This window comes from Talpa occidentalis, unplaced genomic scaffold (assembly GCF_014898055.3).
Source record: "Talpa occidentalis isolate TD23 unplaced genomic scaffold, MPIMG_talOcc4v2.1 talOcc4.11, whole genome shotgun sequence".
Lineage (NCBI taxonomy): Eukaryota > Metazoa > Chordata > Mammalia > Eulipotyphla > Talpidae > Talpa > Talpa occidentalis.
This window is the reverse complement of record NW_023601104.1, coordinates 81354951-81380996: the sequence shown is the minus strand read 5'-3', so window position 1 is coordinate 81380996 and position 26046 is coordinate 81354951. Positions and strand designations below refer to the sequence as shown.

The following is a 26046-nucleotide window of genomic DNA, read 5'->3' as shown; positions in this document are numbered from 1 at the left end:
GCCCCGGGGCCTTGGATGCCAGATGCGCCCCCTTCTCTCCCCGCTCTCCCGCAGGGACAGGGCGGGCAGGGGCTGGCAGGGTCCCAGAGCAACAGACCGGCGCCTCGGGGCTCTGGCCGCGCCGCAGCCTCCGCGTCACCTGCGCGCCCGGCTCTGCGGGCGCCTCGGGGGCGGGGCTGCGGGCGCGCACGTCCCTGCGCCGTGACGTCACAATCCCGCCGCGGCGGCCCGGCCCTTAGCAACCAGCCTAGCGACAGTGCTCCGCCGCCGCCGCCCCCAGCCGGCTCCCTAGCCCATCCTCTGCTGCAGGGGGCTGGTCCGGCCCCGGGAAGGACGGAGGGGGATCCAGCGTCTCCCCGCGCGGCTGAGGGAGGCTCGAAGCATGGATGGCAGCCGGAGAGGTAAAGGCCAGCTCCCGCGGGCGACAGCCGCCTCGCGCCGGCCCGCGCTCGGGCCTGGAGTCGGGGTCGGGCTCCAGGCTGCTCCGGCCCGGGGCGCCCCTGGCCCCCGCGGTCACCTGCTTAGTCGCTGGGTGGACCCAGGTGTTGTCCGAAACTGCACTCCGGAGCTGGCCCGCTCGCCCAGGATCTGGGTCCACTTCTTGCGCTGACTTTGTGGCCCTAACTTCGGGAGGCCCTGTCCCCGGAGCGCCCGGTCAGGGGCCGTTTGTGTTGATTGCCTCCATACCTCTGAGGCCGAGCAGCCCGATTTGGGCGTGGGAGTCGCATCTCCCCGGGTCCAAAATCAAGCCCTGCTGCCCACCTCCACAGAGGTGACCCTCGTTTTCTCATCTCTTGAAAGTGGGGTTAAAACACTCATGTCATGGAGTTCTTGAGGATTAAATGCAGATGACACATATAAAGCTCCTGCCACGTTGTCAGTACTCAGTAAGTAGGAAATCTTCCCTTCCGTACTTAAAACTGTTGAGTGACCCAGGGATTCTGTACCGAGAACAGGAACCGAAAGTGCAGGTTTTGATTCAGTAGGTCTGGTGGGGAGCTGAGATTTTGCATTTCTAGTAAACTTTCCAAATGGTGCAGTGTTGCTGGCTACAGTTTTAGTAGCCAAGGACTAATCTGTAATCACTTTGCACACCTGCCCTTGACTGAGCTGCTGGGTCAAGTGGACATCAGGTTGGCACAATTGGGACCATTCATAGCCATCAGTCTCTACCAGTGGTCCCAGTTCAAATAATCGGCATCTTCATGATTTCTGAGCAAGTAGTATTTTTTTCTCTCAAGTTAAGTAAGTCAGTCTCAAGACCATCCCAAGCCAATTCGGTGTTCTTATCTATTTTTAAAACTACCTTTAAACCAAGTTGCTAGACAGTGTATTTGCAATAAGTCTTGCTTTGAATGTGAGTATGCCTTTATTATGTAATCATTGATTAAAATAGTGCTGTTCTGAATGTAGGAGATAACTATTCATTGATCAGCAAACTGTATATTCTGACACTTTTATCAACCAGAGTTCCAGAAAAACCAACATGCATTTATGGTTTTCAGGAATTTTACTACATAAACTAACATTAAGCTGTTGCTTTGTACCAAACACTAATCCCATGTTATTTCAATATTTAATCCACCAAATCATATTGTTAGGTATTATCTTTATTTCACAGTGAATAAGAAATCATAAATTTCTGGTCAAGGTGACAGTAAATGGCAGAACAGCCTTTGAATCCAGGTGAGAAATATGAAACCTTAGAGCCATTTGTTTTTACTATCCCATGGTAGAGATGAGGACCTGGGGACAGATAAATTTAAAATTTAGAGTATAATTGTCTCTGAAAGTACTCAGTATTTGTTTATTGGATTACTTTTAAAACTATGCTCATGTCAAAATGTAAAAATGGTTTCATTTTTATGACTTAGCCAATTTAATTCACTTCATTTTTAGAATATTAGTATCATTGTTGCTGATCTTGATTTTTTTAAATAAATGTAGTATTCAACAAATATCTGGATTAGTCAGTTAACATGCACTATAATTATTAATAGGAAACTGTAAATAACTTTAGCCCAAACTAAAATACTTGATTATAATTGAAAATAATTGCATTTTTAAAATTAGATTTTAAGTTAACTTTGATGATTTCAGAACACAAAATACTGACACCTAAAGTAAAAAAATATATTTTTTCTTGTCATTCTTGTACTATAATCACATTTTTAGACATTCTTTTTATATGGCAAACCTTTGGTGTGATAGTGAATAGAAAGAGCACCAACATAAAAAACAGTAAATCTCATTTATAATCCTTATTTTCTTGTCACTGGGAAAACTTCAGTAAATCACTTTATCTCCCCAGGCTGTAGTTATCTGTAAAATGGTGGACTTGGGCTAGAAAATCTATGAGGCCTTTCCAGCTTCTCAAGTGGGAGAGGGTGGAAAAGATTGAGAGTAACTGCCCTCCACTCTACTGTCAATGACCTTTGGGAGAGTGAGAAAACATACAGTGTAGAAAACTGAAAGTAACTTGAAAAAAAAATTTTAATCTATTGCTCCAGTGGAGATACTGATCAGTGTATCAGATTCCCAGACTGCTGGTATTTCCCAGTCCCAAGAAACAGCTTCACTTTTCCTCACTGAAGTTCCTTCTAGCTATCTTAGTAAGATCACAAATGGAAGAAATTTATGACCCTAGGAAGACTTCCAATCTCATGGACAAGATTTCAGTCCTAATCTATCGAATAGTTGGAGGATGATGGGTTTTATTTTTTTTTTTTTCCTGGCAGTTGCCCTGAAGCTACTTTTCCATGCTGCTTTATATCTGTCTAGGTCCAATCAGGCAATAGAAACCACATAGTGATTCAAACAAAAGAAGTTTAAAGAACCGTTAAACTATCATAAAAGTGTAGCTGTAAGATATAAGAAATCAATATGATACCCAAGTGCCAAGGAAAGGCAAATTTGGAAGGGGGCTTCCTCCCAGAGACTGGAGTTCAGACCTCATTGGAGAACATATAGCTGTGCCCCAATAGATGGCCGAGAAGTTCAGTGGTGCCCAATCCACAGGTGATCTGAAGTTCACTTGGCGAACAAAAATCAGCTCCCTGGAGTGCAGACCAGCCACAGCCAGTGGCCAGAAGCCATGTATGTTCAGAGGGGGTGGGGAGCACTACAGAGAGGGAGGAGCCACTGCCCAGCCTTGTGATCTCCTACTGCCACCGCCTTGGTGATACTAGGTACTCCAGGCCTTCTGCCTGCACTGTTTCTTTGCCTCTGGTCACTCCCCAAGGGACTGACTGTACAATCCTGGGTTTTGTGGCTGGGGGTAAAGTACTACCATATATCCTTAGATGCACAATGGTGACCCACCATGTGATAAGGTGTCAGAAACAATAGGAGAGCTCCTTTCCACCCACCGTGTTCTTCCAGTGCCCTCTACTAATAAAGAACTACTCAAAGTATTTTTTATTACTGCAGACCATGTATTGAAGGGTGAATATGGAACTAGGCAATAATTTGATAGATGTCACAGTCTGCCACATCGGTTACTCAATTTCAATATGTCCCCGTGCAGTGGAACAACCAGGAGCAGGGCGGGGGAAAGGAGGGCAGGCTCACCAGCTTCCCAGTTCCCTTGCTGGATCTTTACTCATTCTTTTTGGGCTTTCTCTGGCATTATCTCATGGTCTTCCTCTTGTAGCCATTCTGCCTCTGCCATCCTGTGTGTGACGCCGCCCTTAGAGCCTCAGCCTCCAGGCTCAGGTGTGCCCACTTACACATGCCCACAGCATACTCCAGGGGTCCACCATCAGGCATGCGTACCCCGAGCCCATGTTCCTAAGTGCCCCCTGCATTCAAGGCCGCAGGTGATAGCCACAGAGGCCACTGGCACACAAGCCTGACCATCACTTACCCTACACCCCGCTATGCACATTTGAACTTCCTTACAATAACACAGCTTTTCTGCTTAAGAGTAAACATCTTCACTTTGGGAATAGCAACATGAGGTGTTCAGTAGACCCCCTCCTCAGGAAAAGAAGGCTAATGTGAAATTTTTTTTTAAACACACAAAACCATTTAAAGTCTTCAGAAATGGTCATAATAACATGCAACAAATGATGAGCCATTACTTGAGGAAGTCTACTAAAGCTTAGTGAGAACAAGAGTCTGTGACATTGAACCAGAATCTGCTCTTCCCCCTTGCCTGCCCCAGCTCAGCTCTGGGCACATGTGATCAAGAAGGAATCATCTCTCTTCAGTTCCCAATCAGAGGATGTGATATCTCACCAGGAGATACAAGCCAACATTGTTTCTCATCCCCTTCAACTCACATTGTAGAAGCTAAACTCCTGGTAAATGCAGCTAAGAGGTCAGGGCCCTCTTCCACACAGCCTCACAGGGCAGAGGCTACCCCAGGTGTGGCAGCGCTAGAATACCAAGGCCCAGCTTATTCTCTGCTCAGCTTGCTAGGAGGGTAGATGTTCCATACATACCAGCTCAAGCGATATCACCTTGACTTCTCCTATCCTAGTGAGCTAATCTTCTTGCTCTTTTCCCTGTAATGCTGAAGGAACGTCTTAGCTATTCTGAGCTCAAATTGTTTTCCTATTATAGTCTGTTCTAGCAGGCTTTGCCCTCCAGTCCTAGATTTTAGTTCTATCTTAGTACTGTTTCTGTTTGCAGTCATCTACATTTCTTCAGATCTGTGCCCTCCCTACTCCTTTATAGCTTATAACACCCGCTTGAGAACAGACCAGCCATTTTACCCCCTTAAGAGATCTCTGTTTGGGCATCAACTTTTCTGATACTGCATGTTAAATTACACTAAACTTCATAACTCAGCCTTTTACCTTGGAGGTTATCCCTCAAAACTCTGTCATTTTTTAGGGAAAAATTATTTCATGATGAGGCATGTATCTAATTTTTGATGGCCCATCTGGTCTAAAAGATGAAATACTACCTTTAGGGAAGATGAATTTTCCATCACTACAAGTGATTTGAAATATAGACTGAAAGATGGGATCCAAATGAGGGGAAATGGATTGGACTAGATGAATCATAACACATCTTTTCATCATAAAGTTCGACTGACTTTTAAGTATTATTTTATACATAGTAATGTAAGATTTCTAATATATTCAATTCATGAGAGAATTTCTGAAATTTAATTTTAAAGACAGACTAGCTTATAATTAACCAAAATAGTTAATACAGATGTACTAACTAAAAATTTCAGTTTACTAGGGCCTCCCTGGTGGCACAGGGGTTAAAGTCTCAGCAATATCAGGTTATTGCCAGCCACTGCAGCATGAGTTCGATTCCCGGCCAGGGAGCTGACCCAAATGGCACAGCAGACCTCTCCTGTCTTGCCCACTGCAGTGTATTTCCGTAGTTCTGCTCCCCATTCTGTCTCTGCTGAATCCTCTCACCCCCTGCACCTCTGGCCTAGACCCCAGTTCTTGTATGCATAAGTAAAAAATCATTTAAAAAAATCTTCAGTTTACTGTATCATAAAATCATTTAAAAATCTTGTATGCCGAGGTATACAGAATAAACTCAACATATATCAAATAACTAATGTGTTTATCATGTTTATCTGTGCCTACAGAATTTTTCTCTGACATATCATGGCTAGTTAGTAATATGTCTAAATAAATTTTTTTAAAGTCTTCATTAAATCAAAAATAAATTTATTATTTTTCAAATGTTCGACATTGTTGTCTTTGTGAAGATGATGCTTCATTTATCCTAATTCATGTTTTTTCTGTTTAAAGTTAGAGCAACCTCTGTCCTTCCCAGATATGGTCCACCATGCTTATTTAAAGGACACTTGAGCACCAAAAGTAACGGTAAGTGAGGTGCTGCAAATGGCAAAAGAGATTGTTAGAAGATTGACTACATGTCTGTTTCCTTTATTTGCAAACTACATGACATAATGAAAAAATTACCCCGTTTTATCAATATTTGAAATTCATATTAATTATAATGAAATATTATTGGAATTCTTGAGGTTAGAGAATTTAGGAGTCCATCACTGCCAACTACTGTTGTGCCCTGAATGTTGACCTGCCTGCCGCCTCCTCTCTGCTCCAGCTCCAGCCCAGCTCTACCCTTTGCTGGCAGATTACCTTGGCTTCAGGCATACCTTTCTTGTGAAAATGACAATTAGGAAGTTGTTAAAGACACCAGGGCTGAAAAGGAAAAGCTGTACAGAGAAAGAGAACACTTGGAAAATGCATTTTGTATCCAGAGCAAACACAAGCCTCTCTATCCAACTGGACTTCTAGCACCTACGAAAGGCGATGCACTGTGAATTTCCTATCATGTTTTCACATTTTAAATATTTCAATGTGAAATTTAAATGTCTTTTTATATATATTATAGCTTAAATGTTAAAGCATGGGGTTTTAAGCAAAATAATTGAACTTTTACCCTTATTTATATGAAAAATCTTTGATACTGGTTCGTCAAAATGTGAAAGAATGACCACATTTTCCAGTTACCTCACTTATTTCTTTGTAATAAAGTATATGTTCACAAAGAGTTAGAATAATAACCTTTGAAAAATTATTTTTAAAGAACACTTTTAAACTAGATTTAAAATATGCATATACTGAGCAGCATGAAAAGCAATATGTAGTTTGCTGACTTTTTTTTATAAGATTTTATGTGCAGAGCTGGTGTGAGTGTAGTGGTTAAGTATGAGAGGCTGCCTTGGTTCACATCCAAACTGCATCCTTTATCATTGGTGTCAACTTGAAGACCTGACTTACAGTTATCGCTGTGTATCAGTTTCCACTTCTATTAACAATGACTAGATGCAGTTTTGCATGTAAGGAGCTTAGAACAAAGCATACAAAGTACCCATACTGTAATGTCTTTTGTGTGGGGGGGTGGTAGGTAGATAGTAGTAAGTTTGCATTATTGTATACACTAATATCAATCACAAAGTAATTAGCAGAGTATGCTTCTAGAAGGGAACAGTAGGAGTCAGAGCAGGACTTTTTTCCATTCTCTATATGATTGTTGTTTTAATCACATGCATGTATTCTCAAAAATGGTTTCTAATGTTTAGAAAAGTTATGCCTATGTTTACATTTTATACTTGCATATAAGTAATTAAATATTTCTGATAATTCTTTTTTAAACAGTTTAGATGAGGTCAAGTTTAATGTCATGGAGTTTCGATACAATTTGTCTTAAGACAGTCCTCAGCTGACTTATAGATCTTGTTTTGAGATATAAAATTAGAAGTTTCCTTTTTAGTATTGAATCTTTGCATAGTGTTTTGGAGTATCTAATTTTTTTGCTTTACTGAATTCCATGTATTCAAGTATTAATAATGCTAACATTTTATAATCAAACAAATGGCATTTTCAGTTACAAGACTGAGCGCTGTGGATGAGAAATAGTTTTATGAACGTAATGATAGATTACATTCTAGAATCTGTTCCCGAAACTATCAGACTTGTAAAATTATTCTTAGAAAGTTCTGAGCCCCAGTAGCCTTAGTTCATCAGTTATAGAGCAATATTCTGCTTACAACATACTCAGCATTACAAAGTTATGTCAGTTTCTTCATGGTTGAATTTCAGAACATTTTATAAAAATGAGCTTCATAAACATTATCTCATGATGATATTTATGTTAATTACATGTATATATAATGATTATGTTTTAATTTTTAGCTTTTTGCACTGACTCCTCCTCTCTCAGACTAAGTACTCTCCACCTGGTCAAGAATCACATGGCTATTCACTATAATAAAATCCTTTCAGCCAAAGGTAAACTGTGCCAATATGAACCGTTTGTACCCAATTTAAACCTTCAACTTTACTTCTAATTAGAGTAAATCTTTAGTAAAATGAGTATACTGTGTGTAAGTGGATTTGATTTGTGTTTGGTGTAGTCAATGAACTCAAACAAATTCAGAGTGCCTTTTTTTTTGTTAACCATATGAAATGTGTTATTTCATTTTATCTGTGTTATCCCTAATGTTTTTGGTTAGACTGATCTTAATATAATAAGGCTTATAATCTGTTTTTCTTTTTTCAAATCTACTAGTGAACTTGCACAAAGAAGATGCTAGATATGTTTTTTCCTTTTTTTCATTAGCTTTATTGAGATATAGCTTACATACAATAAAATGTGCTCATTTTAAATATTCGAAAAACATATATCTCTCAATAAGCACCATCACAATCATGCTATAAAATAGGGATTAGGTAAACTACAGTTTACACACCAAATCCTCCTGCTAGCTGTTTTTCAACAGCATGGGTCTATTTCCACACTTAACTCTTCAGTTCTGTTAATTTGTATGTTTATCTTTATACTAGTACTGCACTGCTTTAATTGCTATAGCATTATAGTATTGCAATCAGATACTATGGCAAAGTAGTACTGGTCATTTTAGCTTTTTTTTTTTTCCCCCAAGCCTATTTCAGTACTAATTACAAGTTTATTAAGTGCATGGTACAAACAGGCTAGCTCAGTAGTGCTATGTTTATTTCCAGTCTTTCTTTCTCTGTTTCATTTCGAATAGTTTATATTACTGTGTCTTCAAATTCACTAGTATTTCTTTCAACAGTATCTAATAAGCTGTTAATTCCAATCAGTATAATTTTTATCAAGGATTTTATATTTTTTGTCGCTAGAGGTCCAATAAAAATCAAAACAAGGAACTGCAAGCTCTGGAACTTTTGTGATTCCCACATTTGATATTTGTGGTCATTTATAAACATTAAGATATTATTAAACATCTGATTTTTCTTTTTTTAGCTGCAGTAGATTGCTCCGTTCCATTAAGCATGAGTGCCAGCATCAAATGTAAGTAATTTTTACATCTTTTTTTTTAATTTGGTAAACTACACATAATATAAAATCTACCCTCTTAACCTTTTTTATGTAAAATTAAGTAAAATCATATTAAGTTACAGCCATCACCACCATCTATTTCCAGAACTCTTTCATCCCACAAAACTAAAACTCTGTGCCCATTAAACAATAAACTCTTCATCCTACTTTCTATCTCTGTGAATTTGATTCTCTAGGTACCTTGTAAAAGTGGAGTCATGCCATGTTTTTCCTTTTGTCACTGATTTATCACTTAGCATGTCTGCAAGTTTCATCCATGTTATATAATGTGTCAGAGTCTCTTTCCTTTTTAAGACTGAATAATGTTTTATATATATATATATCTTGTTTATGTATTCACAAGTCAATGGACACTTGGAAATTTGTTTTCTACCTTTTGCCTATTGTGAATAATCCTCTGTGGACATCAATGTACAAATATCTCTTTGAAACTTTGTTTTCAATTCTTTTGGATATGCATTCATATGTTGCTTATCCACATTTTAGTCACTGAGGGACCTCATATTACCACAGTGGTCCCAAAAGGTTATACCATAGAGACAAGGTATATAGTCTCTAGATATTCAACTGATCCTCCTAGGCTTGTGTAATTACACTCTGTGATGTTTGAGGGGCAGAGTCACCTAAAGACACTTTCTCAGAACATATCCCCATTGTGAAGTTACATGTGACTGTATACCCAGAAGTGGAATTACTGGATCACATAGTAATTATATTTTTAATTTATTGAGAAACTGCAATACTGTTTTTTCTAACAGCTGCATCATTTAACATTCCCACCAACTATATATGAGGATTCAATTTCTCTACATCCTCCCATTGAAATTTTTGTGTTCACTAAATCGGATAGATCCCAATAAAAAAAGTATGCTAAATTTTTATTTTACATGAAAGTGGTTATTTTACTTATGGTCAAACTTCTGTTTAACTCTGAAATGTGACTAGCTTTTATTTCTCCATTTGCAATCTCCATACAAGTCTTTGATAGCAACTAGGTACCCAACTTAAAGCATATAATGTGTGAAACCACACACTGTGTTTTCAAATGAACACCAGTTAAGAGAAATAGAATCACTTGTCCTGAATGAAAAAAAAAAAGTATTTAAATTGTAATGTCATTTTTTAAGTCATAAAAATTTAAATTTTTAAAACATCTGCTGATATTAACAACAGTATTTCACTGGGAACAAAATCTGTGGTGAGCACAGTCAAGACAACATTGTCAAGCCGCTTTCACTCTCATGCCTGTGAATATCTGTTCAGAATTGCTTTCTTGAACCCTTGGGCATAGTCAGTTTGTCACATCATATCTGTGCTCTTTAGATTGTGCATTCATTTAAAGTTTCTATAAATTAAATATTTATTATCTTCTCTTTCTGTAGGAAAGTATATGGATTGTATTTATATATGAATAAACATTTTTAGCAAGAAAAGACAAAAATTAATTTTTTAATATTGTTCCATATTTTAAAAATTTGTTTTCCCCATCAGATGCAGACCAACAACGAAGAGAGAAACTGAAAAAGGAACTAGCACGATGTGAAAAGGAGTTGAAATTAACTAAAACTGCAGTGCAAACCAATTCTAAAAATAATTCCAAGTCATTATTTACCACTTTTCAAAAGGTAAGACAGTATTTATATGTGTTAAAAACAAATTTTTCTAAGTTACTTAATGGTGCACCTTTTCTTGGTAACATATTTACTTTAGGTCAGAGTCAGTAAACTTTTCTTGTAAAGAGCCAGATAGTAAATATTTAAGGCTTTCAAGGCCACACAGTCTCTGTCATACTGTTGTACCTCTGGAAAGCAGCCACAGACCATATATAAATGATTGGGCATAGCTGTGTTCCATTAAGACCTTATCAACAAAGATAGAGGGCCGGATTTGCTGAATCTGTTTGTCCAGTTTTTTCCTTGTTGTAGTGGTAAGGGCTGCACTTTTCTGTCTCTCTCCATTTCTCAGCTAAAATTGGAGGTCTGTGTGTTTTATTTGGTGTGATATGATTTTTTTTTTTTTTTTTACTTTTTACTTTTGAAAATTTTAGCATCTACATAGAGTATTTTGGTTAACATCTCCCAGGTGAACAATAGTCAACTGTGGCCAGTCTCTTTTTTTTAAAGATTTATTTATTTATGCATATAAGAACTGGGGTATAAGCCAGAGGTGTGGGGGGTGAGAGGATTCATCAGAGACAGAGTGGGGAGTAGAATAGGTAGATGTACTGAAATACACTGCTGAGGGGAGCAGCGGGCGAGACAGGAGAGGTCTGCTGTGCCGAGTGGGTTAGCTCCCTAGCTGGGGATCGAACTCATGCTGTATTGGCTGTCAGTAGTGTGATAATGCTGTCTTTAACCCCTGTGCCACCAGGGAGGCCCATGTGGCCAGTCTTATCTATATCCTTACTCCCAGATTATTTTGATGCAAATCCCAGAAATCATACAATTTTTTCATAAATATTTCTGTATATAGCTAAAAGATACAATACCACTATTTTGTCTTAAAGTTAATTATTCTTTAATATCATCAAATGTCCAATGTTCCAATTGCCCCATTTTCTCATAGTTTTTTTTCATTAGTTAGAGCTGGGATCTAAATAAATTGATGTTTCTCTTAATCTATTGCTTATCCTTTCCCCACCATTTTATTTCCCTACAGTTTATGTAATAGTGAAAAAGCAAGTCATTTGTCCTGGTTTAAGGATTTTGTGGACCATCTGGATAGTGTGAATATAGGCTATAAGCTTGTGTGGGGGGCTATATATAACTTCAGATTCTCAAAGACTAGCATTCCTTTCTACTCACTACCACATTCAAGATAACCAAGTTTCCTTGCAAGTCACCTACTATAGTCATTGAAAGGATCCCAGATTCAAGTGCATGGTCTTCTAGACTGTACAGGTCAGTCCCTGAGTTTTGTTTTCTCTCCTGTGGCATTTGTGATATGGTTTAAAAAAAAAAAAAAAACCACCTGCTGTTTGGTGAAAATCAGTTTCACTGCTCTCCTTACCAGGTACCATGTGCCTTATTTCAACTCAAGCTCTTTTCAGTGCATATAAGAGTGTGACAATCAGGGGCCTCCCTGTTGGCACAGGGTTTAAGTCTCAGTGCTATCAAGCTTTTGCCAGCCACTGCAGCTTGAGTTCAGTCCCCAGCCAGGGAGCTGACCCACATAACTGAGTTCAGCAGACCTCTCCGGTCTCACCCACTGCTCCCCTCAGCAGTGTATTTCAGTAGAGCCTCCTGTTCTCCTCCCCACTCTGTCTCTGGTGAATCCTCTTACCCCCTGCACCTCTGGCCTATACCCCAGTTCTTTTATGCATAAATAAAATAAATCTTTGGGAAAAAGTGAGACAGTCAATAGTTAACAGGAAGGACTAAGGCATTGGAGCTATAATATTGAATCTGGTATTTTTTTCCTTGAGAAATATGGGGAAGGCATAGATTAGTGTTCAATTAGGAAGTTATGTCATGTTGCCACTTTACCAAGCCAACACTGGCAGCAGCAGAGGACAGATGAATTTACAAGGCAGTTACAGCAGTCTAGGGAAGAAATGATGAAGACCTGATCTAAGATAGTTCTAAAACTTTCACTACAGGAGTACATCTAAGATGTATTTAGAAAGTAGAATCCTCAGGACTTGCTCACTGATTCAGTGTTGTGATAAGCAAGAGGCAGGAGTAAAAGAAGCTCCCAGGTTTCTGGCTTGGGGAAACTAGGAGAATGATAATACGTCACTCACTGAAATAACAGGACAAGGTGTAGTTTTACTTTGGATGGGGTGGATAATGTAAAGTATGAGTTTACTTGTTTGAATATGCTTGATTTGAGATACCGTCACTCAATATAGTTGGATGTAAGCATCTATATCAGGACAGTGGTGTTGGCTGAATGTAGATTTAGGCATCATTGGGGAGACTAAGTGTGTTTAAGAACCCCAGGGCTGTTGACTAGATACAAGGAACAGAACTGCTACATTTGCTATATTTGCTGTTCTCTATACTGCACTTTGCCACCTGGGAATATGTTCATCCATATTAGGCTCACTTGTGTATTGTCATTTTTAGTGATTGTGCTTTTTTAAGTGATAATTTAAAATATTTTCTGTTACCAGCATTTTGAATATAAATTAATAATTGTATTTTGACCTAATAATGGGGTTTGTTGAAAATAAAATATGTAAATAGGTCTGTAAGCATGTTTTCTATTCATTTTTTCTTAGCTACAGACAGTAACTTATGATTTTTTGCCTCTAGAAGTAGTTTTTTTTGTTTACATATATATATATTTGCTCATTTAGAATTCACAAAAACTTGCAATTTGCCTATACTTTTGATAAGCCTTGATATAAATATTTAGATTCATCTAAATTAAAATTTTTATTTTGAGCATAATATTTTGGTAATTGGTTGGGTTGTATGGTTAACAGACATCTGCTAGAATTATAAACTGCATTTACTGAAAGGGTTGCTTCAATTAAAAAGAAAATGCTAACTTTAGCCTTTGAACAATTTAGCTGGATACATGAGATCATATATCCATGTTTTCTTTCAATTGCCTGTGTTCTCAGGTGACTCTCTCACATTGTGGCTCATGCGTTGTCACTCAGGACCCTCCTAGGCCTTTTCAGTGTGAACTCTGTACCCACAACTCACAGTTATATTCACCAGTCACTCTCATCACTGGCAAAACACTATGTGCTGTTAAGATTAATTGCCTTTGTGGGTAATGATCCATTTTCACCTTTTAAAAGCACTGTATAAGCAAGAACCAAGATGTTGTAGATCAAATTGCCATTACATTCTAGTTTATGCAAATCAGTTTCACTGTATAATATGTACCTAACCTTTGGAATAATGGGCAAGAGGTTTTCTGAGACTATTATTATACTTATGTCTTATTACAAATCCAATGGCATTATCAATAACTTTGTGTACCGTAACTTAACACAGACAAGTCACTTGTTCTCACTTGCATTATAACATTTTAAAAGTTGCTTTATATTTTATGTAAGAATGTTGTCAAACATCTCAAGGCTGAGATTGTACTAGGTCTTTTTATAAATAACAAGGCCATGCATAACTATAACTTAACTATAACTTAACTTAATAAATATATGCAACAATTCATTCAAAGTACATTGAAAATTTAAAAATAATAATAAAAGCAGTGTATAATGCTTTTATAGAAACCAGGAGCAGTCTGTTTCTTCTATAAAACATAATTTGAAACCTTTTTGTAAAACAAATGTTAATAAACGCTAACTTGTACTCACCCTATTCTGCAATTGATTCCTCAACTGTTTTAGAATCTTACAATTAGAAAATTGTTGTATACCATTTCTTCTGACATTTCCCCCCCCAAAAAAAGATTGGTTTAGTTGTTCTATGATTTTAAAATCCAGTAGATGTTCTTGACATGAAAACAGGATAAGGATCTAAATTATCTGTGATCACCACTTTGGATAAATTAAGTCACAGAAACAGTTTACAGCAAATCTGATTGAATTAAGAAAATGAAAATTACTAAATTGCCTCCAGAATTTGTGTTCTATTTAACATATAATTGATGAACCCTTTTCTGATTTAGAGGTCTTTAGTGATATGCTATTCTAAGCTTGGTGAATTTACCAACGTCCTGTACATTTTCTGTGAAAATTATATCCATCCTAGCCTTCTTATTTATAACTAAAAGAAACAATTATATATCTCAAAAAAAAGATTGGTACAGTTGATTTCATACAATGTGTTTTCTTCATTTTCAGGAAGGAGTGTGAAATAGGATACAAGGCAGAGATTAGGAGACATAAAAATTAGAAAAATTCCAAGATTTCAGTCAGTATAAAAGCAAGCATTTCAGCCCATTTCAGACAGATGAAAGTATATTTCTATCTCTAAAGACTTACTTTGGTATTTCATTTTGTTTATTAAATAACCACTACTAGTTAAGAATTTCCTTATAATTAATCCAATGCTTTATACATATATCTGCTTGTACAATTCCTCTAAGAGTAAATAATTCCTGTAGTTATTATTTGATAATCCTGTAGGATTTTCCAGATAATACTTAGAGATTTACTTCCAGGGTGTCAGACTCCTCTACTGTATAAACTGGAGTTTGAAATTAGGGAGCACTTTGAAAAGTTAGTGTAATGAAGACATTTACCAAACAGCACTCTAGTGACTCAGAATTTAATGCCAAAATAAGTGTAATTGTGCCATGGATTTGGGATAGGGTTAGACAGCACTTAGAAAAAAATAGGTAACTTGATCTATTTTAGGCGATAGTAACAATATCTACTTATCTGAATTTCCTTACTTAGATAAATCAGTATGTTGTAGGTTAGCTGACTTCTTGAATCCCAGGAAAAAAAGATAAAATCAATTTAAGATTTCTGGTGGTGTAAAAATCTAAAATTCTATAAGTTTCAAATGAGTCTTTAAAATACAAATAAGACATCAGTGTAAAAAAAATAATAACAGTACAAAAAACAACAAAGCAAAAACAGACAATTATAAACCAGAGACATCCTGCACGGGAGGAGGAGGGAGAGGGATCAGAGGGAGGGAGGGAGGAGCACAGGGGACTGAGGTGATGGTGCACGGGTGCCTTGGGGAAAGAAACTCTGGGGACTACACTTGGGGTGGGGGGAAGCATTGTTCATTTTTAAATTTTTAAATTTAAATTTAAATTCATTTAAATTTAAATTCATTTAAATTCATTTTTAAATTTAAAAATGAACAATGGTGTAAATTTTTTTTTAAAAATTAATATAAAAATATTAAATCTATCCATAAAAAACATAATATGATGTAATGGTGATTTAGGCTCAGTGGGGTTCAAATTTCTTTATCTGTAAACTAGAGATAATTACTGAACCATCAAGATTAAATGGGGATTAAATGAGTGGAACCTGTGAATTAATTACAACAGTACCTTGCACATAGTAATAGCAGTGATAGAAGTTCTTATTATTCCTCTTTTATTCTACTCAATGACGAGGACAGTGTCTTCCTCCTGTTTTTCTCCCCATGAGCTTGTAGGACAGATATAATTGGCTAAATCATAGCATTTTCACTCAGTTTCTGTGACTTGTCTTCTACCTAATAAAGCACCCCTGAGTTTTCTAACACTATACAGGTGTCCCTAAAGTCTGGGATCATAGATGGAATCACAGATGAGGCCTCTTGGGCATCTATTCTGTAAAAGAATAGAATCCTATTTGTGTCCTAGGCTTTCTGACTACACTATAAAAAATAGTCCTTCCAAAGCTAAACCAAAAGGAAATGGAGAAAAGTCTCTCCTAGCCATGAGAAGCTGAGAAACATACGTGAACTTTCTATGGAATAAATATTTCTTCATTATATTTCAAACGTCAGTTACTTAACTCAGGACGCCATACATTGTGAGAAGTTCCTTTTCATGTCTTTAAGGTTTTGAAAGCAGAATGACTGCTGGCTGTGAAAACTGTCACAATGACAAGACAGGAAGGGGAAGATGTGGCACCATGGGTGCTCACAGTTGGTTCAGAAACTTTCAGATCAAACTGAGATCTACCAGTAGATCTCAATACACAAGTTCAAGCCCTCAGATGGAAATATATGTTGTTAATCATTTTTGTTTCAAAAGGGAAAATGATTACTATTACTCTGCTTGAATTATCCTTTTATATATTAGTGATTCAAAAACTTAAATAAAACTTCATACAGGATGCTAACATCTTCAGGGACATATAAGTTAATTTTGCAGACCCCTAAGGCAACCACTTTTTAATGTATAGTCTGGAGACCCCATTTATATGAATGTGTAAGTGTAACGAGTGATGATCAGACCAAATGTTCTTAGCCTTCAGGGGAGCCGCAAGAGGAAGATGTGTTCATTGAAGAAGTGAATGGCTTTTCGTCCTTTACAAGGTCACCGGTAACTTCTTCAGAGAAACTACATATAAGTCTGCCTAAACCTGATAAAGTGTTCACAAATGATACTGAGAAGAACTCCAGTTCCTTCCTGTCCAGCATGGATTGCACCATCTCCGGGCCCAGGAAACCATGTTCTGGACCCCTGTGTGGCAGAGCACCCCGGAGCACGTTCCCAAATGCCCACCGGTTTCAGTTGGTTATTTCAAAAACACCCAGCGGGGACCTTTTGGATAAACATTCTGAACTCTTTTCTAACAGACATTTGCCATTTACCCCACGTACTTTAAAAACAGAAGCAAAATCTTTCCTGTCACAGTACCGATACTATACACCTGCCAAAAGGAAAAAGGACTTTACAGACCAGCGAGTAGAAGCCGAGACCCAGACGGAGCTAAGCAGGTATGGCTCATCAGCACCCAAGGGCGAATTTTCCAGGAAATCAGTGGTAATCCTATTTATAGCATGTACCTGGAGTGAAATCCTGACTCTTCCTTTGGCATGTGTTACTGGAACAATCAGAATAATTTCACACATGGTACTGTAAGTTGTACATATTTTTAAATAAGTATAGTTTTACGAAGCCTCAAAATATGTCATAAAACAACATTTGTGTCAATATGTCTAGTGATTTATGATAAAAATGCCAAAACAATAGGTTATGACACAGGGCAAACAGCCGCTCTCTGGCTGCTCCCTTCTCTAGAGATATTCAACTCCACCCTGTACAGTAGCAACTGTCCAGGAATAATGTAGATAATTGGGGTAATTTCTGAAAATTAAAGGTCATTTACCTCAGAAATGTTTTCAAATACAACAGTGCCTATTAGGTAATGAGGTCTCAGTAAAAGTTTGTTAAATGACTGAAGAAACAAACTAATCTTGTGTAGTATTAAGTATTAGTTAACTTGAGATTGTTTTTCCTATATTATATAAACATATTTATCTGGTACCAGGTATTAGTTATTTAAGAAAGTATAGAAGGGCCTCCCCGGTGGCGCAGTGGTTGAGCACTGGGTTGCGAAGCTGCCCGCAGCCTCTGCAGCGGTGGTTCGATCCCCGGCTGCTCCCCCGCCACTGGAGGAGGGTCCCACATGGCGTGTTCAGACAAGCCTTGCATGCTAACATTTGCAAGTCACTGGTACCCTTCAAATCTGGTATGAATATTTAGTCCCAATGAGCAGACCTCTCCTGTCACCCGCTGCTCCCCTCAGCAGTGTACTTTAGTCCTTCTGCCTGTTCTGCTCCCCGCTCTGGCTCTGGTGAATTCTCTCACCCTCCCGTGCTTCTGACTGTACCCAGTGCTTGTATAAATAAATAAATAAATAAATCTTGGAAAAAAAAAAAAATTACTCAAGTTTTTTTTTTAAAAAAAAAGAAAGTATAGAATAATCTAAGACCAGTTCCCTTTTCTGTGGATATAGATGAGAGGTAAAAAGAACCAAATGAGTCTGCACACTTTGAATCAAAGATTTAAGGAAACTTTGAATTTGTCAGGTGGGGGAGAAATGAGGGAAGCAAATGCATCAATCCTTTTCTGATTGCACTTATGCCATCTGTAAAGGTAATGTCTTCCATTTCCCTGTCCAATTGAAATCTGGTTGCTAATCAAAAGCAAAAGGAAAAAAAAGTATGTAATCTAAACAATATCTATTGCCTGATTTTATGGTTAAAAATTACACATTATATAAGAATAGATGGATTTCATCTTATGTTCGGCTTTTTTTCTAGACAATAAAGCTTGTTATCACAATGTTTTTATTTTAAAGTCTTAACAATAATTTCTTTTAAAACATTACAGCTTTAAATCTGATTTCGATACACTTGAGATTAAAAACTTCGCAGATTCAGGAGCGAACATAAATCAGGTAATAAAAAGTAAGATCTCTTTGTATACCACATTAGAGGTACAGTTGTTTTAAATTAATAGAATGTTTTATCTATTTGAACTGTTACAGTCTTTTGGTTATATCCTGCATGATATAGCCAGTATATCATAGGTTTGCCTGTTTACAAATGGTTACAGCCCTCTGTGAATGGTTATCCTGTCCAAACTAGGAAAAATTTTTGCAATTAGCATCTATTCTAGACGGTTCATTGGCTAGATGGGTAGATTATTAGAATTTTTTCAATATTGTTTTCAAAGATACAGATTTGGATCACTTAAAGCCAGACAAATTATACAAAAGCTATCCAAATTTTTATACCTATATTTTTTAGAGTTGACTCTGTCTACTGGAAAGTGTACATTTTGTGAGACTAGATAATATCATTCTCATGTTTGCTTTTACTTTTCCTGAACCATAAAATTTTTTCAGACTGTTTACGTATTGAATGCTTAGCAATGATTTCTTTTAAAATATTATAGCTTTAAGTTTGATTTTGAGATAAACTGATTATTTTGATTTGGACAGTATTAATTGTAAACTTGCTTCCTAATTTATATTTATTATTTGTAAAAAATGGTTTGTTTATTGTCAAATACAGATTCAGGGATATGTATATGCCCTGTTTGAATTTCAGAATTATGGAAATTTTTTTCACGCTTACTTAAAACTTGCAAGTTTGTTTCATTTTCTCAATATGTTCATTTGTGTCAATTTCTTAATGTCAGCTAAAATATCTCATTAAAATATAAGTGGTTTTATCTTACTTGAAGTGAATTTAAGAAAAACGTCCTAATTGGATGGAAAATGTATCGTAAAACATCCTTTGTTGTAAATATACACATCACTTTTATCTCCATGATGTCTCTACTCCCTCTTGATTTTTTTTAATTTGCTATTTGGTTTCTGCTTTCTTAATGTACTTTTGAAGCAAAATAATTGTTCTCTTCATTGCACCCTCAGGTATCTAGTTGCATGAACTATGAAAAAGAAAAAATGACCCCTTTACCTGTACAGGGGCACAACTTACCATGGGGTGAGGGTAAAGACGGAGCTCTTCAGCACTCCTCAAGGTAAATAAATAACTTACAGAAGTCATCTCAGCACTGCTTTCCTGTGTAAGGGACATACAGTATCTCAACATAAATACAATTTTAATTACATCTACTCTAATCTATTTTTACAGTATTAGTTTTACTAAGGAAATTTTACGAAGTAGGTACTCAGTAGAAGTTTAAATGAATTCATTTTGCTAATTCATTAATAGAAGGAAAATGTACACTGTCTTGTATTATTTGCCATTACTATTCATTTAAAAGAATTTTCCTCAAGGCAAATCTCTGACCGTTTACCTGACACAAATAGTACTGAAGACCTTATCATTTGAGGACTCATAGTTTGTGACATTGAAATGTGACATAGTCACCATTTGCTAGTGCTTTATTTATGTTGGGTGAAAACACACTTTTCAGAAAACTGCTCAGCATGTTTAGTAGCCATGGAGTGCTGTGCCTAAAGAAAATGATAGGTGAGCAGACAGTGTGAGCCTAAAAGATACATTTAGTAGTTTCAGCTGGCATACGCATTTCCATTATCAGAGAGATGAATGGATAGAAGAAAGAAAGAACTAGAGTTTTAAAAGAGGCCAAGAATTCAGCCTTTATACAGCAGCCACGAGTCCAGCGACACCATCCATCAGAGCCTTTTACCAGGGAGAGCTCAGCTGGCAGAGCTTTGGGCTTCTGCTAATCTCTGTCTTGAAATTTCATGGTATTTCAGTACTCATTACTCAAGATTTGTAAACTACTCTTGCACCTGTTTATAGTTAATATAAAGAAAGGGATATTTATCTTTTCTAGTAGTTTCTACCTAAAAGAAGTAATATAAAATTTTAGAGTTGAAAAAAAATTTATAGTTGCATATACCTGAGTAAAAAGTTTAGAATTAAATAATGGTATCATAACAAAATGTTACCATTGAACAGTGACATTGAACAATGACAAAATTTATCATAATGACCAGCTTAAAAACATTTTCCATAGGAAACTATGTTTCCAGCATTATTTATATATTAACCTTATTTGAATTGTCATTATTCGTGCTACATGAGTCCCACAGTATAGTTTTAAAAAGGATCGTGAGTTTATTAGAAGACCAGTAAATAAGCAAGTCTGTCTTTGCTATTTAACTAACATGTGACCCTGGCAGCTTACTTAGCCATTGTGCCCCTGGTGATCTCATTAATAAGTGGGAAAAATACCTCCCCAGTATACCTGACAGGGTTATTCTGAAGATTAGAGTAGATCATGGACATGAAAGTGCTTTACAAATCCCGAAACATATAATTTACTAACATAATAGTAAATGATTTGTAGCCCAACCCTTGCTTTGTTCAATTTTTTTTTTTTTTCTTTCTTTCTTTCTTTCTAGGACAATATGTCAGTATTCCTTGGAGCCTCCTACAGGGAGAAAAGTGTACTCTGAGTAAGAGCTTTTTGACTGCTTCATTTTGTTTAAAGGAAGCCAAGAATTAAGAATCACACAAATATTACTAAATAAGTCAAGACTGACCACTAATCTCTCTTACTTTGAGGGTCAATTATATAATACATGCAGAAATTGAGAAAATGACAAGAACGCCCTGAAATAGTTATCAATCATGTCATCTTTATATCCAGGGGAAATTTGCCCCTAAATGCCTACTTTTTTCATAAGTTGTACCTGTAATTTGGGTTTATTTTTATAAGGAAAATAATAAAGAAGAAGATAGCTAAGAAAAATGCATATTTTTGATAGCTCCAGATACCTTCCTGGAGATTTTTAACAGTTCTTTGCAGATATTATGCTTCTAGTTAACATTGTTTTAGTTTAGCAGTATTTTTTCAGGGAAAATTATTAGAGTTTCATTTAATTCCCAAACGTGCTGCTTAAATACTAGAGCCTATGAATCAGTTTGAAAGTATTAACTTTTCATTCATTTTAATCTTCTATTTAATTTTCTTATTAACTTCTCCCTATATTTATTCAATAATTGAGTAGTTATTTGCTTTTTTTATTAGTTTGCTAATTTCAGCTAGTTAAAATCAAATAGTTGCCCAGTTTCCTTATAATAGCTAGTAGTCATATCATAGTATAATAAGGAAGTGTGTCCAAGTAATTATAAGTTACTACTATATATACCCATAATTCTCTGTTAGTTTATTTTCACTCCTTTCTAAACATTTTGAGAAAAAAATGAATTTTTTATGCTCAATAAATTTCCCAACCTTTAAACAAGGTGCTGTCATAGGAACAGGAGTTTCTTGGTTGAAGTTCCTGCTTCTCTGAATGACTTTCCTCTTTCCCCTCTTGCAAGTACCCAGCACAGGGGCTCACACCTCTGCAGCTGGATGAGGTCTGGAACCAGGGGATATTGAAGATGCTCACCAGAGACACTTGCCCCAGTGGTCCACATTTAGTCTCTCTTGCCTTGGTTGGTCTCCTGTTTGGTTTGGTCTAATCCCTACGTATTTATACTGAAAGATGGATATTGCGGACCTCTATGAAATTTTACTCTATTAGAGAGGGTTTTCTCATCTTTAATATCTAGCCTTGCATAACTTGAGAAGGTAGATATAGGTTTGTTTTATAATATTCCTCTTAGCAGTGTGAGGTAGAAGGACATTTGTAATCACAGAGATGGATCTAACTAGATACTCATATTTCCTATACTTTTCAGACTAGCAATAATTTTTATACTGTATATTGCTTTGCCTTTACAGTGATGAAGAATTATTGTATCTGAGTTTCATTGAAGATATAACAGATGAAATTTTGAAACTTGGTTTATTTTCAAACAGGTTAGATTTTTTTTTTAATTGTATTATTGTGGTTAAAGAGCATGTTGAATACTCTTTTTATTTGAACAAATGTAACATTTATCTTAGCATTTCCAGTCTCTTTAAGTTGTTTGTTAAATTTTTAAATATTTTCCTCATACCAGGAAATAAAAGATTTTATTTTTCTCTTGGCGAACCATATTCTTACCATTGATAGCAAATTGTAAAGAATGTTTAATTCATGCTGTAAGGCCACTTCATCTTTTGAGGGGAGTTATCGAAAACAGTAGAAATTTTATTCATTTAAAATACTGTTAGATCTCTAGTTATAATAGCCTAGTAAAATACACTTTTGCAAAGATATGTAATCCCATTTTACTATTTGACACTGTTGTGAGGATCAAAAGCAAGCATTTTTGTTACCACTGCTACTCAGAAAGTAAAGACAAATTAAAAGCTGGTTTTATACACTAAGAGTGAAATGGAAAGTTGCAAAGCCATTTTAGGTATTGCCTATCTTCAGGTAAATATATGGTCCTGAATCATCTTGAACTTTTATCGAAAATTCTTTGGCCACTGAGCCCTCCTTATGTCGTGGAACATAGGACTTCTACGTGTACACGCTCCACTCTAATAATATGGCGAGAGCAGGCATTTCTAGTGAATTCTATTTTTTTATGAAGCGTTTTTATTAAACATTTTCATTATTTGGTATAAAAAGATATACAAAAAAGACCTAAGTTTTAGACAGTTATTCTATTTACTCTTCCACTTAAAAAAGGTAGTTTAAAATGTTTGAGTAATAGGATAAAACATCCTATTGTTCTTTCTCACAACAGTGTGAGTAGACTTAACATTACTGAACTATACGCTTAAAAATTATTGCAGTGGTAAATTTTGTTATTTTTTTTTTACCACCATAACAACAAAAGTAGTAAGATCCCAATTGCAAATCCAAAAATTAAGCAAAGATCAGAAAAAAATTTGCAGGAAACATGTACTTATGCTTTAGATTAAAAGACTGATTATTATAGCACAAAAAAATGGAATCATCCAACATGTTGGATGATTTAGTTTAGTTTAATAAATTGTGGAATATTTATGAGGAAGTTCTGTTCAGAGATTTTAAAAGTACAAGCAAATTCATTGATACAGAAAGATATTCATAATATATAATTGATTTAATAATAGGTACCCCCAAAATAGAAAAAATAATAGGTACCAAAGCAGTGTATTTTTGGATTTGGTTTTCACAAAGAAATATATTTGCATTGAAAAAATGCCTGAAATGAATATTCCAAGACATCAATAGTAGCTGTAAAATTAGAATATGGATTTTAGGCTTTTTAAAAATTGTTAAATAATTCAGAACTAGTAAATCTGAATTTGACTCATAGTTTCATTGATAATGAATGGTAAAAAGGGGAATGAGTTGTTTATCAAGAAAATCGATACATTCATGTGACAGCAATTTAAGCATGTTGTAACTGAAAGATTAAATTATCTGGAATCAGATACATGTGGGTTAAATTGTTTTAATGGTTTATGACCTTAAGGGAGGGAAAATCATCATCTTAGAGATATAGTTTTCTCATCTTTAAAATGGTTTTTAAATACCTTTCTCTCCTAATACCGGCCATGATTAGAAGGACAGTGACTTTGTGTCTAGCACAAATGCTTAGCACTTAGTGGTTATTATATGGACTATTTAACATAACTATAAAAGGATTTAGGGCTTGGTTTAGGCAGTGAAAAAGAGGGGGAGATAGACTTGGGGTGTGTGTGTGTATGTGTGTGTGTGTAGGGAGGGACTTTTGGAACCTCACATGAAGTATTCACAGAAATTTAACACAATCTTTCAGAAACATTAAAAACATAGTAGAAAACATAGTAGAAACCATGTTAGCTTCCAAATCAGAACAGAGGACTAGTTTTTTGATCTGGAAAGAAAAAGTGTAATCTAAAATTATTTTCCAATCTTTAGTAGTTTAGTTATTGCATTGTTGTTTTATATTTAGGTGGTTTTGTGATTTTGAGATATTAACATTTTTATTTATCATTTGTAGGTTTTTAGAACAACTGTTTGAGCGACATATAAAACAAAATAAACATCATTTGGAGGAGGTTTGTCTTTCCTTAGAATAGCCTCAGAAACATTCTAATATAGAAAAAAATGTTAAAGTTATTTCACACTCTTAAACAATGCTTTTAAAAAGCCTGCTTTTTCCCTTGCATTTATGTGTGTAGGGGTGGAGAATATGATTCATCCTGAGATTAGGGGCACTACCAGGGTGGGGGAGGCTGGGGAGCAGCAGTTCACTTTGATACGCTTAAATTAATGAATTTTTTCTTGTCTTCATCTTATTCTAGGGGAAAATGCGCCATCTGCTGCATATCCTAAAGTTGGATTTAGGCTGCGTATCCAAGGAAAACGCAGTAAAACTGGATGATGTCGATAATTTTAATTTACTTGATTTTGAAAATACTGGGAATTCTGAGCAAAATGAATGTAAAAATGAACAAAATGCAATTCAACTAGAACGTCAAGAATACAAAAAAGCGTTGGATATGTTATTGTCTCTACCAAAGGAAGAGAATGAGGTATCTTCACCAAATGAATTCTACATGCCCATCTATAAATCAAAGTTTTCAGATGAGGTTGAAATTCAACAGGTGAATGATGAAACAAATCATGGACCTGCAATTTGGGATGAAAAAAGTCCAGACAACTTAACAGACAGCTTCACAGACCCAGAGACCGATGTGAATGTCATTGAAGGCGAGAGTGACACTGAAAAGGTTGAGACAGCAAATGAATTGTGTTGTCTTAGCATGGCCCTCGCCCAGACTGGTCAGTTGTGCGCTGTCGGTGGTGACGGAAATCATGACATGGAACAACCAACTCTTAAAATCACAGAAATGAGCATTGAGGACTGCCCTGTGGATGTTTGACCTTCATTAATAAATATCCCAAATGGCCAGTAATTCAATTTTATTTTTCCTCTTTTTCTCTTTTTTATATTAAGATTTATGTTCTCCTTTTCTATGCTGTATAATAAATTGCCATAACTAGCTGCTTAAAACAACACACATGTGTTATTTGTCCCATAGTGTCTGTGGGTCAAGAGCCTAAGGGTACTTAGTTGGGACCTCTGCTCCGATCTCCCAGGCCCCACACAGTCCAGATGTTGATCACGGCTTCACTGGGGGAAACAATCTCCTTCCAAATTCTTTGCGGGTTTTGGCAAAATTCCTTTCCTTGTACCTGTAAATCTGAGGGCTTTCTCACTTGCTGAATGGGGGGAATTTCTGAACCTTTATTTCAGGGCTGTAAGAATCAAATAGGTTTGTATGAGAATTAACTACAGGCTGCCTTTAAGACAGACCATGTCACTCCCTTAAAAGGAAAAGCTTTAAGAGTATCCTCTTGCTGACTAGATGAAGTACAAGACCCTTTGCACTTTTCAGAAAGTCATGTTTTCTTTCCCAGCTCATCTCTCGCCCGCCTCTCCCTAACACCGTAAGTGTCCATCACATCTGATTGCCTGTTCCCTAAACAGAGGCCCTCTCTCTTACCTTTGCACTTCCTATCTGCTT

General features: G+C 36.4%; 1 protein-coding gene across 4 annotated transcripts; it reads left to right on the top strand.

Moving 5' to 3' along the window:
- Positions 1-245: 245 nt before the first annotated feature.
- On the top strand, positions 246-25531 carry SPATA7 (spermatogenesis associated 7). Of its 4 annotated transcripts, XM_037503743.2 has the most exons (13): positions 246-401; positions 1622-1686; positions 5727-5801; positions 7641-7736; positions 8734-8781; positions 10321-10454; positions 16675-17147; positions 18547-18613; positions 19595-19704; positions 21062-21115; positions 22393-22470; positions 24516-24573; positions 24820-25531. In XM_037503743.2, the coding sequence occupies exons 2-13, from the start codon at positions 1662-1664 to the stop codon at positions 25399-25401; spliced, it is 1800 nt and encodes a 599-aa protein (XP_037359640.1). In that variant the 5' UTR covers positions 246-401; positions 1622-1661; the 3' UTR covers positions 25402-25531. The 4 variants fall into 4 exon arrangements, with proteins under 4 accessions (XP_037359640.1, XP_037359641.1, XP_037359642.1 ...); XM_037503744.2 differs by lacking the exon at positions 1622-1686; XM_037503745.2 differs by lacking the exon at positions 7641-7736.
- Positions 25532-26046: the final 515 nt, after the last annotated feature.

Excerpts from the sequence above, each read along its gene's own strand:
- SPATA7 (XM_037503743.2), top strand. The coding sequence starts at position 1,662 with ATGGCAGAACAGCCTTTGAATCCAG. Across the intron at positions 1,687-5,726 it reads AGAACAGCCTTTGAATCCAG|TTAGAGCAACCTCTGTCCTT; the intron begins GTGAGAAATATG and ends TTCTGTTTAAAG. Across the intron at positions 19,705-21,061 it reads GCTCTTCAGCACTCCTCAAG|GACAATATGTCAGTATTCCT; the intron begins GTAAATAAATAA and ends CTTTCTTTCTAG.